Source organism: Phascolarctos cinereus, unplaced genomic scaffold (assembly GCF_003287225.1).
Source record: "Phascolarctos cinereus isolate Bilbo 61053 unplaced genomic scaffold, phaCin_HiC Scaffold_4;HRSCAF=312, whole genome shotgun sequence".
Taxonomy (NCBI): Eukaryota; Metazoa; Chordata; class Mammalia; order Diprotodontia; family Phascolarctidae; genus Phascolarctos; species Phascolarctos cinereus.
The window spans coordinates 180,017,727-180,033,797 of NW_027555847.1; the positions used below are offsets into that span (position 1 = coordinate 180,017,727).

A 16,071-nucleotide genomic window follows, 5' to 3' on the forward strand; every position below is an offset into this window, starting at 1 on the left:
TTTACAATTCGGGATTTGTTTTTTTCCATTAGGAGAGGTTCAGGGTAACATAAATGACCAGTGTTTACAAGAAGTCAAGTTGGGGGAAATTTTATGGTCTCCTGCCTCTCATGTTCTTGACCTGTTAGTTATTCCTGTTTCTTATATTTGTGTCCTTTATAGTCAGGGGCCATTTCCAGTTGCCTTGACTTACATCTTGCTACTGGACGCCAATGTTTCTGGAGGAGAGAGTGAGGCTGATGACTTTGCACAGCTCTGCCTCACTTAAATCAAATTCATTTGTAAATCAAGATAGCATCTTCCCGACATCAATGGTCCTCTTTGAGAACTAAAGATGAACAACAATCTTTATAGTCAGGAAGATAAATCGGTTCCCTAGGATCTTTACAAAAGGATCACTCCAAGATATTTTCCTTTCACCATGATGTGCCAGTTTGCCATTCCAGCAGGGCCAACTAGCCAGTTAGCTGGAAGACTTCATAACCAGGTTACAAAAGCATCTACAGGAAAACCTGGAAGTGATCAAAACTTGATTACTTACTACCCACTTCCTGGCTGACCTCAGGTCAGTCATGACCTCTTTGGGTCTGCAAAATGAGGGAGTTGGGTTAGATCATCCTAAATATTTCTTCCAGATCTAAATCTAGGATTCTATGATTCTACAAAGCATTGTACATTTTTGTTTCCTCAAAAGAAGCCATTTGTCTTTTATTGAATGGCTGAGGAAATAGACAGGAAACTCAAAGCTTAAATTTCCATCTCAAGTTCTGAGGCATCTTGGATGGCAGGGACCAGGTCTTCACTTATATCCTCTCATATACGACTTAGTATAATGATATGCTCAGAACAGGTACTTGTATTCTTGAATGAGTAAAGGAGTGTTCCATCTTACTAACTTAATGCATTTTAAGTCTAGGCTAGCTCCTTCTTCATATGGATAGCCTAGCTTAGCTATGAGCATGCTGGACTTGGAATCAGGAAGACCTGGGTTTGGATCCAACATCAGATGCTTGCTAGCTATATAAGAGTCTAGTCAAATCAGTTAACCTCTGAAAGGCTCACAATTTTCAAGTGTGTAAAATGTGGATAATAAAAGCACCTACATCATGGGCTAACTGTGAGGCTCAAACGAGATAATGCAGTTAAAGCACTTTGAAAACCTTAAAGTGTTCTATAAATGTCATCTATTATTAGTATCAATTTGCTGTGACCTTGGGTAAATCATTCACTTGGAGAGAGGAAGAACTGGATTTGAACTGGGAAGAACTTCAGATGCTAATTAGTTGTGTGAGTCTAGGCAAGTTTCCTAACCTCTAGGAGAATCAATTTTCTAATATGTAAAATGGAGATGAAAACACAGCTAGCTTAAAGGGTTATTGTGAGGTTCAAAGGTAATCATGTATATGAAGAACTCTGAAAACCTCAAAGTGTTATATAAATGTCATGGATTACTATTTTTGTTAATAATAATAATAATAATAATAATAGTAACTTGTTGTGTGATCCTAGGTAAATCATTCACTTTCTTTCTGTCCGTTTTCTCACTTCCAAAATGGAGATACAGCTCCTTGCCATGAGAGAGAACCAAGAGGAAACAGCTGTCTAGGGTACTTGGCCCTGTACCAATTCTCAATAAGGACCAATGTGCAATCTACACTTTGGCTTGAGTTTCACAGTGACCTTTTGAGGCTTCACCAGGAGGGCTGCAATCTCAGAGGTGACCACATTAACGATAGTTGTGATGTCGTCTTTGAAGCGATCTGAAAAACGAGTTCTCCGAAAATTATCCCGTTTATCCATGTTATGCACATACTGGGCCATGCTCTTCACCTTCAGAAGAAAAAAAATAAAAGAGTCAGCAGAGAAATTGGTGGCCTGCTTTCACAGCAAATAAAACATGAAAAAATAAGCTGTCTCTAAGAGTTAATTCTCCTCCCTTCCCCCACTTTGTTCTCTAGGACTTCACATAGAGGGAGAAGTCCTCAGCTAGAACATGCCTGAATTAACAAATATTCCTTGCATATGAATACCTTTCATCCTGAGGAGATTCTCTTCTTTCTGTCCAAGTACCAGGAAAGGGGAATCCCTTCTTCCAGCTACTTTGCTGGGGCACATTCTGCTGCCCTAGATATGGCGGATATGGATTCTTTCCATCATAATGGTAGGAAAGTTAATTTCTTTTTTATGATAAATTTTGCAGTCATCAACGAATGCAAACATTTTCGTATACAAAGGACAAAAAGAGGTTTGCATGTGAAACTGAATTTCTGTTACCCAGTTTATTTTGTAAAGTATATATTAAATTTAACAAGGTAGTAACAAAATTGACCTATTTGTTTCCCTGTTAAACTTCTTTTCTTTTCTTCTGTGTTTTAATGATGTTCTCTCTCTTTTTTTTTTAATTGGGGATCTCATGTAACTTTTCTTGACAACTCTTTATGACTACAGGTTTCAGTGAAGGTGCTGTGTTACATTTGTAGAGGGAAGTTTTGCATCAAGAAATTCCCTATATCAATGAAACCACAGGTTCTGTGTCTATTCCTAACTCATATCCAATTACTGCTTGTCTTTTCCACACACCCCCCCAGCACCCCAACCCTCAAACCTGAGCTCCTGGCCAAATAGAAGCCCTCCTTTGTAACAAATAAATATGGTATGGCAAAACAAACCACCATGTTGGCCATCTCTGACAATGTATATTTCATTTTGCACCCCTAGTCCATCACCTCTCCGTCATGCTTCATCACCCATCTTAAAGTCATAAATAGCCACTGCTTTGATCAAAATTCTACAATCTTTCAATGGTCTTATCATTTATGATATTGTGGTAATCATGGTGTGTAACTTATTCTCCTATTTCTGTTCATTTCACTCTGTATCAGTTAATCCAAATCTTCCCAAGTTTCTGGGATTCTATCATATTGGTCGTTTCTTATGGTACAATAATATTCCATTACAATCATAGACCACATTTTGTATAGCTATTCCCCAACTGATGGACAAACCACTTTATTTCTGATTCTCTGCTAGAACATAAAGGGCTCCAATAAATAGTTTTGTATGAAAGGGTCATTTCTTTCTGACTTTTATGTCCTTGGGGATAGTGGTGGTACTCATAATTTATGCCTAATAAGTGGAATCATTAGGACATGAGGGATGCATAGTTTACTGCCTTTAGGACTATAGTTCCAAATTTCTTTGCAGAATGATTGGACTACTTCTCAGCTCCACTGAAAGTTCATTAGTGTCTTCCCATTAGAATGGTAGCTCTGTAAGGCAGGGACCTTGCTGATGACTTTCTGTGTATCCCCAGTGCTTAACACAGTGCCTGGCACACAGTAGGAACTTCATAAATGCTTATTGACTGACTGACTGCGCTTCCATAGCATCTTCAACAATTGCCATTTTCTTTTTTGGTTATCTTTACTAATCTGATATGTGTGAAGTATAAACTCATACTTATTTTAATTTGCTTTTCTCTTACAATTAGTGATTTGGAGCATTTTTTTCATGTTTGTTAATAGCGTGCATCTGAGAACTGCATGGTCATCTCCTCTGGCCACTTATCCATTGAGGAATGGCTTTTGTTCTTATCTATTTGTATCGATTCTTTACATGTCTTGTATATCTGACCTTAATCAGAGAATTGTGCTGCTGAGATTTTTTTTCCCAGTTAACTGCTTCCCTTTTAATTCTAACTTCATTGATTTTATTCACACAAAAGCATTAAAATTTTACGTAAAAGAAATGTCTGTGAGATTTTATTTCTTGGCACAGACAAGGTGGCAGGAAGGAAGGGAAGTTGTTAATCCCTTCTTGCTCACTGGGGCTGTGACAGGAGCAATACGTATTTCTGGAGTCCTGAGTTTCACATTGTAATATAAAAGATATTTTCCCAAAGACTCAGTGCTATACATTTGTAACATTATTACTTTCTACTCCTGTACTTTTTCATTGTAAGTATATCCTATTTCATCTATAAGCTTTTGTGATTTGTCTTGGGAATGTAATAATCGTCTATAACATTATTTCTATGGGAAGATGCATGTCAGGTTCTAAACATTCAACTTACAAATGAACTTTTAAATCATAGCCAGCATATATATTGGGGATATCCTATACCATTTAGTCTATGTGGAAAGTGCTGTAAATTACATAATTCTTGTTTTGCTCTTTATCAAAATCACTCTGCCTTCTTAAGATCCATGACTATGCATGGTCTTCTCTAGGTGACAACTGGTTTCAAGACATGTTGATGAGGACTGGGTTGTGTCTAGCTCACTTTGGAAGTACTCAAGGAAAGGCTGATGGGAAAGGAGTTGGTGGTTTCAGGTAGTTCCTCATGCCCAGATACCTACACTATGAAGTCATCACCATGAATGACTACAGGTTGGTTGGCAGGCAGAGACAGCCTGTTAAGAAATGACCCTGGAAGGTGAGCCACCCACATATGCTGGGAGGTGGCCCCTGTAAGTCAAGGCTGGAGAAGGAGGAAGGGGCAAAGAAAGGTGTATGGGAAAGTTTATTATACAATACTCCTAGACACTATGTGGGAGACCTCTGATGCATAAACCCAAGAAAAACAGAAAAAGGGAGGCAGGAGTGCAGAGGAAGTAGGAGAGAGAAGAAAAGAGAGGAAAGCAGACAGATATATAGAGACAGAGACAGAAAAGGAGGTGGGAGGTGGGGGAGGAGGACAGAAAAAAGGAGAGAGGAGAGAGAAATGAGGAAGGGGAGGGAAAGGAGAAAGAGAAAAGGGGGAGAAAGACGTGTGCTCTGTTTTTTTATATTTGACACCATTGCAGAGAGCAATGTGGAAAGGGATCTAAGAGGGTGGGTACATTACAAAAGTCTGTAGCTCCAAATGAAGGATTCTAAGGTCTTTCCATTCAAATGCTTCCTTTAAAAAAAGGCCCCAAAGAGAGCACAATATATTCATCCTGCGCAGTCTCACATAACTGTTCTGTGGGATTATTGAACTGGGGTTGGGAATAATGGACTCAGTCAGAATCATGACCAGAGAGTCCGACTTTCTGCAGAGATCAGCGCTGTTTCCTACAAAAATGACCTAGAAGGGACCTAATAAGACAATGTCTCCTTTTCCTGGGCCAGCTCAATTCTAACACTGTGTTCCCTGACAGGAGCCTCACTGCCCTATCAAATGCAGAGCTTTTTAAAGGACGTTGTTGTGCTTGGCTTCTGCCAGCTGTGTCTGGCCACCGCACAGCCAAACAATTCTCACAATGCTGTGCTTCCAGCTCCTGGCCTTACTCCAAACTTTTGAACCTCAGCTGCTAGATACCCTCACTCTTCCCAAAGCAGACAACTGGAGCGGGGTGGGCGGGGGGACTATCTATGAGTTCTTGGACAATATTTTTGGGGAGTGGGAGGAGCATTATTTCCCAATTTTGGCCAGTGAAGCTCACACAACAGAGGGCATTGCTGAAAGGCCACCTGGGAGCTGGTGTGGAATCCAGTGACCTGTTTCAAGATCAGATCTATCTCAGGCCAGTCTTTCACTTCTGAGCCTCTGAAGTTTGGTTCAGCTGTGTCTAGATTAGAACCAAAGGGATTTCACTCATTAGTGTGAGAATTGCCTATGGATTGTGTTGGTCTTTAATGCCAAGGTAATTGTTCATTAGCACTTGAGCTCTAAGGCTACCACAGAGCATTAAGCCAATCCAAGTTGTTGGCTAGGGTTGGGGACCATTCTGTTTCATTTCTTTCAAAGGAGAGAAGTGAATGGCCTGGTGAGCTAATATGGGCCTTGCCCAAGCTAAACTTCTCTTTACAGGGTTTCTTTCTTTCCTTCCTTTTTCCTTCCTTTCTTTTCTTCCTTCCTTCATTTCTTTTTTTTCCAATTACATATAAAAATAGTTTTCAACATCCATTTGTTAAAATAAGATTTTGAGTTCCAAATTTTTCTTCCTTCCTCTCTCCTTCTCCAAGACAGCAAGCAATCTGATATAGGTTATACATATCTTTGCAGGGTTTCTTAATACAGTTAAAGATTCTGACTTTAACTTGAAAATGGCTGGGGTCCTGGTTACTATACATAACTGAATTTCCCCCATGGCAACTGGGATCAATTGGAGTTCTCATTCCAAGTGTCCTAAATATATATATGGGCAGCTAGGTGGCACAGTGGATAGAACACTGGCCTTGGAGTTAGGAGGACCTGAGTTCAAATTCGGCCTCAGACTTTTACTAGCTGTGTGACCTTGGGCCATGTCACTTCACCCTGTTTGCTTAAGTTTCTCATCTGTGAAAATGAGCTGGAGAAGGAAATGGCAAAACACTCCAGTATCTTTGCTAAGAAAATCCCAAAAAGGGTCACGGAGAGTCAGACATCACTGAAATGGCTCAACAATGACAAAAATGTATATGTAGCTTTTGTTTTCCTCCCTTAATCCCACAAAGTACTAGGAGTTCAATTTGTAAACTACAGAATAAGGTTACTTTGCTTTGACTCAAACCCCCATAGATTTGGGTGCTATGGAGGTTTTCTATCACTAGGGTAATATAGACAGAAATACTGACACAGGTTAAGACCTTTTCCAGTTCCAGAGACCCATCTTATCAGCAACAGCCTCCCACACTTCCACCCCAGCCATTAATCAATGAACCCATCAATCCCAAAGCATTTATTATATGCCAGACACCGAGCTAGGTGCTGGAGATACTAGTACAAAGAATAAAAGAATACCTACTTCCAGTAAATTTGTACACTAATGGATTACATTAGCATGAGCCACCATTTCAATCTGGTCAGGACATAAATTAATCATTCATCATCTGCTCCAAACAGCAACTACCTAGGGTAGTCTCAAGTGGGGAAAAGGAACCAGTTTGGGTTTGGGATTTTTAGCGCTTTTTCAACAGAACTCTCTGTCAATCAATATCGGGTCAGGTACTTCCTTTCACATAGAACTGAGATGCCAATTTCAAAGAGAGACTGAGAGATTTAAAGGGAGATTGTGTGAATCTCAACAAAACTGGGGTAATTCATACAAGGAGAGAAAGCCATTATTTAGGTGGATGAGCTCAATGCAGCCTTTAAAGGGGCAAAACCAGAGACCAGAGAACATAATCTGGGGGATGGTAGGGGATGGGGAGGGCGGGGAACAACAGCTCTATTACTTATATCTATATGGATTTTTTGCAAATGCAAGATGATCCACATCAATCAATCAATCAAATATATTAGCCACCTACTCTGTGCTAAGTGCTAGGCTGGGGTGGGGGGAAGGCAAAGAAGGGAAGCTGACAAGTACAAAGAACAGAACAATCTCTATTCTGGAGGCACTTACATATAAGCAAACAACATTATAAAAGAGACATATTTACAGTATTAGGAATATAAACTGTTGCTATGGGAGATGAGGAGGATAGCAGAAAGCTGTCAGACTCACAAGATGGAAACAAAGGCTGTGCTTCCACAAATACCTGGCATCCAGCATTCAATTCCTGAACCCTGGACCAAACTCTCCTCCCACTGGTCCCATTGGACTTAGTAGCTGGCATCTGTATAGCTCTTCGAGGTTCCCAATGCATTTTGCATGCATTGTCTCATTTGACCTTCCCATCTATATCTACACCCTCATTTGATCTTCTCAGCAATCTTCTAAGGGAGGAGTTACTATTATCCCCACTTTATAGATGAGAAAACTGAGGCCCAGAGAGGCTAAGTGATTTGTTGAGGATCACAGAGCTAACAGGCATCTAAGATAGGCTTACAAAAGTCACTTAACTTTTGTCTTCTTCAGTCTCCTCATGTAAAATAGGGATTATAACACCACCTACCTCAAAAGGTGTGAGGATCAAGTGATCTTCAATACAAATGATCAAATGCAAATATTATGTTTGTAAAGCACTTTGGCACATCATTTGTTATTCAGTCGTCTCAGTCCCTGTCTGACTCTCTGTGACCCCATTTGGGGTTTTCTTGGACAAGATATTGGAGTGGTTTGCCGTTTTCCTTCTCCAGCTCATTTTACAGATGAGGAAACTGAAGCAAACGGGGTGTCTGAGGCCAGATTTGAACTCAGGTCTTTCTAAATCCAGGCAGGGTGTTCTATCTACCATGCCACCTAGCTGCCCATCATAGGCACTTGATAAATGCTTATTCCTGTCCCTTTCATTCCCCACTTCCTACTCCAAGTTTAACACTTTATTCACGTGGAGGTTCTTGAGTCCCCCTAGAGACTCTACGACACACTCTAGGTCAGGAGGTTCTTAACTTGGTGTCAGCCTATGTATAGATTTCAGGGGGCCCATGAACTTGGGTGGGCAAAAATTGCATATTTATTTTTACTGACCTCTAACTGAAATTTAGCATTTCCTAGGAGGATTATTTTAAGACATCGTCCTGAGAAGAGGAGCACAGGCATCACTGGACTGCCAGAGGGTCCATGACACCAAAAAGGTTATGAACCCTTATTCTAGGATCATAGATTTAGAGCTGGGAGGATGGCCTCAGAGGCTATCTGATCCAACCCACTCATTGTATTTTATTTTATTTTTATTTATTTTTTTACGTAATTGGGGTTAAGTGACTTGCCCAGGGTCACACAGCTAGTAAGTGTCAAGTGTTTGGTCTGAGGCAGGATTTGAACTCAGGTCCTCCTGACTTCAGGGCCAGTGCTGTATACATTGTGTCACCTAGCTGCCCCCAACCCACTCATTTTACTCATAAGGAAACTGAGGCTCAGAGAAGTAAGAAGACTTGCTCAAGGCCACTCAGGTAGTAAGTGATGGAGGGAAGATTTGCTTCTAAACCCACATCTGTAGGGTCAAGGGTCAGAGGGAAAACACGCAGAAAGAGGGTGTGGGGATACAAGAGTGTTTAGTGTTTATCCATTGTTTTTCCCTTAGGAATAATAATAGTTAATATTTATATAGCATTTTAAGGTTTCCAAAGCACTTGACATGCATTCTCTCATTTAACCCTTACAGCAATGCTGTGTGGTAAATGTTATGATTACCCTCATTTTACAGATGAGGAAACTGAACCTCTCTCAGAGATTAAGTGACTCGCCCAGGGTTACAAGAGCTGGTAAGCGTCTGAGGCAGGATTCAGATTCAAGTCCTCCTGACTTCGGGTCCAGCATATGATTCGCTACATCAGGATGACTGTATGAAGAAAGAGCTGGCCCAGAAATGGAATGTATTAAATGGAATCATCAACTCCCCAGTGTTCTGTATCCTAGGAGATGCAGTTTAGCTGGTCTGCAACCTATCCATCTCCTGTCTAAGCAGGAAACACCTATTTTGTTATCAGTATGTTCTAGGGTTCTGTAAACAATTATAAGCACATTACCTGAATCACTAATTTTATTACTTAACTGTTTCATGCTGTGTTTTGTGTTTTTTGTTTTTCCTTTCCCCATTTAGATCATAAGCCTTGGATGGCAAGAGGCTGGGTCTTTCATAGCCCCCGTAATTCCTTAATATACCATTATGCACGCAGTAGGCATTCAAGTAGGACAGCTAAATGGCTGAGTGAATAGAGCAGTGGACCAGAAGTCAGGAAGACCTGAGTTCAAATCTGGCCTCAGACACTTACTAGCTCTGTGACCTAGGCAAGTCACTTAGCCCTGCTATCTCAGTTTCTTCATCTATAAAATGAGCTGGAGAAGGAAATGGCAACCACTCTAGTATCTCTGCCAACAAAACCCCAAATGAGATCATGAAGAGTTGGACACAACTGAAAAATGACTCAACAACAAGGCATTCAAGTTGAATAAATAAATGTTGAATAAATATTGAAAAAATAAAGGAATGACATGTTTCAGCAATTTAATACATTCCATTTCTGGGCCAGCTCTTTCTTCATACAGTCATCCTGATGTAGCGAATCATATGCTGGACCCGAAGTCAGGAGGACTTGAATCTGAATCCTGCCTCAGACGCTTACCAGCTCTTGTGACCCTGGGCGAGTCACTTAATCTCTGAGAGAGGTTCAGTTTCCTCATCTGTAAAATGAGGGTAATCATAACATTTACCACACAGCATTGCTGTAAGGGTTAAATGAGAGAATGCATGTCAAGTGCTTTGGAAACCTTAAAATGCTATATTAACTATTATTATTCCTAAGGGAAAAACAATGGATAAACGCTAAGTGGAAAAACATTAGGATAATTTCTACTCAAAGCATATGAGATTTCCCTTAAATTGTTTCACACTCCAATAATAATAATCAAAGATGAATAAATATGCATCTTACCAGAAGTTCAAAGAAGAACCAGGCATATTTGAAGACTGCTTCTCTCACCATGCCAGTGCTGACCACCATCTGCAGTGCCAATTCTTCATGGAAGTGCTGAACCCACAAGCAAAAACAGGAGTTGAGAAATGTAACTATCCCTGATGTCCCTCTTTGGCCAGCCTAAATAGCCTCTAGAAAGCTTAATTTGGGGTCTTCAGCCATGCAGTGAGTGCTCTGTTCTTTCACAGAGTGCTGGGGGAAGAGGGGCACTAGAAGGAGCCCTGGATTGGGAGTCAAAGGATTTGGGTTCAGATCTTGTGTGTGGCTGACCTCAGGCAAATCCATCCATCTCTCTGAGCCTCAGTTTCTTTGTTTTTGTTTTGGTTTGGTTTGGTTTTTTTTTGCTAGGCAATGGGGTTAAGTGACTTGCCCAGGGTCACACAGCTAGTAAGTGTCAAGTATCTGAGACCAGATTTGAACTCAGGTCCTCCTGACTCCAGGGCCGGTGCTTTATCCACTGCACCACCTAGCTGTCCCTGTGCCTCAGTTTCTTCATCCATAAAATGAAGACTACACAGTATCTAAGGCCTCTTCTACGTCTCAATCTATGATTCTGTGTATCAGGATACCTGAGTTTTAGTCCCATTTCTACCATTACTTGGCTATATGACTTTGAACAAATCGTTTCATCTCTATGGCCTCTCAGTCTACTCCTCTGCAAAATGATAAGGCTAGAGTAGATCAGGGAGTCTAAACCCAGGGTCCATGAACACATTTCTTTAAAAAATTGATAACTGGGGCAGCTAGGTGGCTCAGTGGATAGCATACCTACCCAAAAGTCAGGAGGACCTGAGTTCAAATCTGGACTTAGACCAAACACTTGACACTTACTAGCTGTGTGACCCTGGGCAAGTCACTTAACCCCAACTGCCTAAAAAAAAAAAAGGATAACTATTTCAATATAATTGGTTTGTTTTGTAGTATATTTTATGCATTTGAAAACATTATTCTGAGGGGCTTTACGAGGCTTTCATGAAACACACTAAAAGGTTGGGGACTCCTAGACTAGATGATCTCTAAGGTCCTTTCTGATTCTAAAATTCTGTAATTTTATGATGCTAAAATGATCCGAAAGAAAGGACCCATGTGGACAATGTGATCTGCTCCACATGTAAATTGTACTTCTGGATAAAAGACATGGTGGTATCACCTTGGATCCATAACCTTGGAGTCACTACATCCCCAAGATCGAGTTCCTGAAAGACTTCTAAGACTTGGAAACCTTGGTTTGAAGGCTTCTAAGATTTCATGTCATGTTTTATTTCTCCTTGTTTTGGGCCATCTCTTTACTCAAGAACTCAAGTATCTCATTTCTCACCCTGCTGCACTCATTTTGGATTTCTTTGACTTCTCTGCCAGCAATCATTTCAAATTTCTTCCACACCTGTTCAACTTTCTTTTTGTGTATTACCTTCCCCTAATAGATTGTAAGCTCATTGAGGGCAGGGGCTATTTTTCTTTGTTGCATTTGTAACCTCAGCGATTAGCACAGTGCCTGGCAAATAGTAGACACTTAATAAATATTTGTTGACTAAGTGTTTTTGATGATTATCAGCTCTAGTAGGGGAGAACGGAAGGGATAAGACCTCAAATGTGTATCATTCAATTTGGTTACTTATTGGTAGCTTTTCCAAAACAAGATTCATGAGGAAATGCAGAGTTATACCTAGAATTTTTTTTTTCCAATGGCAAAAGCAATTGAGACAATAGGTGGGTAGGAGTGTTTATAGCTGAATTAGGAGAGGGAACAATCTGGTCTTTGTCCCTATAGGGGCTTGGATGGAATGTGGAGGCCATGAATGCTAAGGGTGGCAGCTGCAGTGTATGACAACCTGGGCTAGTGCAGGTCTTGAGGTGAGGTTCAAAGATGGTGGTTTCAATGAAGCAAGTGAACCCAACACCATGTAATTTCCCTGGAGCAAAGCCCAGTTAGACTCATGCTAGCTATGGCTCTGGGGAGATTTTCAAGACTATAGGCCAAAATGAGACTTAAGGATTGTCTGTGGATTTAATTTGCCTGTAGTCTCTCTACCTACCCTCCATCCCCCTCACCCTCCTTAGCTTAGATTAAAAAAAAAAAAAGGAAACTATACTTTAAGATAATAAGATTTAAATATAACTTGGGATCTTTCCACCTTATTCTGGCAAAGAATTGGTTAGAAGAAAGACGGCACTCGATCATCGCCAAAGCCTAAGACAGTGGCAACTGTAACAAGGAAACAAGGCCTCTGGCTTGAAATATAAGGACTGAAAAATAGGTCAGGTCAGCTACTAGATTGTCATGGGGAGAAGAGATTAGAGAAGGATAAGCGGTTTCTTAAAGCCCTTTGTTTTGTTTACAGGCACACATGATTATATGTCGTTACTTCAGGGGTTATCTAAAATAGCAGAGGAGCACAGAGCTATTTGTTAAGTTATTAGCAAAAGAAAAGAGCGTACAAAGGGAGAGCTCATCCGAGGAAGCTTCCCATGTTTTGACGATTCACTAAGTATAAAGTCTAGGTCTAGGTGGGGTTTACATTTCTGCTCCCTTGACATTTCCCCAGCAAATGATTCCATCTTGGTAAGTTCCAGTGACAGAAGTATGCATGGCTCTAAGCTCAAAAGAAATTTTGAGCTTTGCCCAAGAGGCCTTGCCCAAGAGAACTCAGGATGCAGACAACCGGGAAGCAGCAAAAACCCCAAGTGCAACTTTACTATTTCACAGGGGCCTATGATAACCCTGGATCACAGAATCATAGAATCCTGGAGCAAGAAGAGCTCTTGGAAGTCATCTAATTAGGTTTATTTTAACCTGAGGTCTGTGAACTTTAATAAAAAAAAATTGATAACTGTTCAATATAACTGGTTTCCATTGTAATCCTATCTATTTCGTTCACTTAAAAACATCATTCTGAGAAGGAGTTTACTACAGGCCTCCCCTGACTGTCTAAGCATCCATGAAAACAAAAAATGATTAAGAACCTCTCATCTAATCCAACCTTTCATTTTACAGATGAGGAAACTGAGGTCAGAAAAGTTAAGGGATTTGTTGAAGGCCACCCAGCTGACCGATGATGACTAGGACTCAGGCCTCTAGGCTGTCAGGTCAAGGTTGAATGCACTATACTGCATTGCTTCTTGAGGGAATTTACTTGCTTTGTCATCTACATTGTGTTTCACATTCCCTGTCCTGCCCTTGGCCAGTGTCCACGTTCTGAACTTCTCCTTCATCCCAACAAAATTGACTTATTCTGAGTCCCATTCTGTTATCAGTTCTGTCTTGTCATTTTTCCCTCTATATACAAAGTCTCACATCCATCCCTTTTTCTCTATATACATGGCCAACATTGAAGTCCAAGCCAACATTACCTCTTGACTGGACTACTGTAGGAGTCTCCAAACTGGACTTCCAACTGCCTGTCTCTGTCTTTTCCTATTCAATCTTGATGTGGCTGCCAAAAGGACCTTCCTAAAGCACAAGTTTGACCATGTCATTCATTCCCCAGCTCAGAAATCTTCCTACTGCCTCTCACATAAAACATAAGATTCCCAGCTTGGCATCATTTAAAGCCCTTCCCAGTCTGGCTCCTGCCTACTTTTCCAGAGTCATGGCATGTTTACTGTCCTCCATGTTCTTCCTTCCAAGTCAAACTGACCTCGATCTTTTCAGAACTTATCATTTCCATCTTCTAGCCCAGTGATTCATTGCTTCACTTCCTGCTCCCTGGGGTGGCTTTCCTGTTGCTCTTCATATATGTCATTCCATCTCCCATGTCCGTATTTTTGCCCAGGCTATCCCTTTCTGCTTCATAAATGTTGATTGATTGATTGATTGGAATATGCTCCCTCTTCCCTTCTGCCTTTCAGAACCCCTAGGTTTCTTCTCTCATAGCTTAGGTCCTATGGCTGTGGCAAGCCTTTCCTAACTCATTTAGGGGTTAGGGTTCTTTCCCTTCTCACACTATAATGGATATATACCTATCTGTTGATGTTATATGCAGAAAGGCAGCTAGATGACCTGGTGGGGAGAGCTCTGGGCCTGGAATCAGGAAGGCTTGAGTTAAAATATGGCCTTGGACACTTACTAGCTATAAGTACCTCTGGGTAAAGTCACTTAACCTCTGTTTACCTGAGTTTTCTTAACTACAAAATGGGGATATTAATAGCACTTACCTCCCTGGTTGAGAGGATCAAATGAAATAACATTTATAAAGTGCTTAGGACACTGCCTAACACTGTGGTTACCTTTCTACATCTCCATTAGAATCTCTATATCTCTACTACCTGAGGGTAGTGACTGTTTCTTTTTTTTTTTTTTTGGTCATTTTATCTGCATTGCTTAGCCTAGGGCCTGGCACATAGTAGATGCTTAATAAATGCTTGTCAGATTTGATTGGTAATCCGATAAAAGTCTTACTATATAGCAAATGGCCTCATGTGTGATCCTTCCTATGTAACCTAGTTGCATTTTGTCAGGGGCCTTGTGGAAAAAGTGTCTTGGCCTCAAACTGATTCTAATGGCAGGAATTCCAGATACTTTGGCAGGGGAAGAAATTTTGGGCAGGCAGGCTTTTTGGCATCCTTCAGATTACAGCAGGCTATGATCATATGAGTCTATGCTATGAGGAGAATCAGACAGGTTGATAAGCACAATTGCAGGCTGAAAAGAAAGTGATATTCTCTATCAGAATAGAGGTTGAGATTTTGAGCTGGAAGGAAACTTAGATATCATACAGTCTATTTTACATTTTATGGAAAAGGAAACTGAGGCCCAGAATTATATTGGCTGGATCCATCCCACTCTTTTTACTATGCCAAATACACAATTATTGTATTGTATTTTAGTAAAAAGGTCTTGGGTTAACTACCTGGAAAGAGAAGCCTGGTTATAGGGCCATAATTAGACTTTTGGAAGGGTCCTGAAAAGTGATTTTGTCCAACCTCCCCCATTTTACAGATAAGGAAACCGAAGTCTAGAGGGTGAGGTGAGTTGTTTGAAATCACACAGATCCTAGGATTCAAGTACAGACCTTTGACTCCAAATGCAGTACTCTTTTCCCTCTGCCATTCTCTCACCATATTGTTGATTTGCAGGTATGAAGAAGGAGTAAAGAAATGTATGTCTGTGTGTGTGTGTGTGTGTGTGTGTGTGTGTGTGTGTGTGTGTGAGAGAGAGAGAGAGAGAGAGAGAGAGAGAGAGAGAGAGAGAGAAGGGAGACAGAAAGAGAAGAGAAGAAGAGAAAAGGGAGAGAAGAAAGAGAGAGGGAAGAGAGAAAAAAGAGGGAGAAAGAAAAGAGATAATATCTATCTATTTATATATACATATACATATAGAGTGAGAGAAGGGGAAAGAAAGGGAGAGAGAAAAGGGAGAAAGAGGAGAGAGAGAAGTTATATATGGAGAAAGAAGGGAGGGGGAGAAAGAAAGGGAGATAATATTTATATATAGAGAGAGGAGAGAGAAGACAGAGACAGATGCAGAGAGATCAATTACTCTCTACAGTTAGACTTCGCTCCGTCCTTCCTGTCACTACTGTCATGTGACAGGTTACCTTCTTGCTGGCTGGTCTTGGAACTGTAGTGGAACTTGGCGTGTCACTGTTCCCTTGGCTGTAGTAAGACATCCGATTGCAGACACGATCGGCAGCCTATGACATATAACCAAGAGTTAATATACACCATCTTGTAAGAGAATGAGCCATTGGACTTAAAAAATAAAACAAAACAGAACAAACAAAAGAACCTCAGAATTTATTTTTAAAGGCTGTTGTAGAAAGGGAAAGTTGGACTACATCATCTTTAAAGTCTCTGACAGCATTATA

General features: G+C 40.7%; 1 protein-coding gene across 3 annotated transcripts in view; it reads right to left on the reverse strand.

Moving 5' to 3' along the window:
- The window catches only part of DOCK8 (dedicator of cytokinesis 8), a 312,720-nt gene that overhangs the window by 77,992 nt on the left and 218,657 nt on the right, over positions 1-16,071 (reverse strand). For all 3 annotated transcript variants that reach the window (XM_021001788.2, XM_021001787.2, XM_021001790.2), the window contains 3 exons: positions 15,802-15,897; positions 10,226-10,321; positions 1,681-1,830 (listed from right to left, as the gene is read on the reverse strand). In XM_021001788.2, coding sequence (XP_020857447.1) covers positions 1,681-1,830; positions 10,226-10,321; positions 15,802-15,897 — 342 coding nt within the window. The remainder of the gene's footprint in view (positions 1-1,680; positions 1,831-10,225; positions 10,322-15,801; positions 15,898-16,071) is intronic.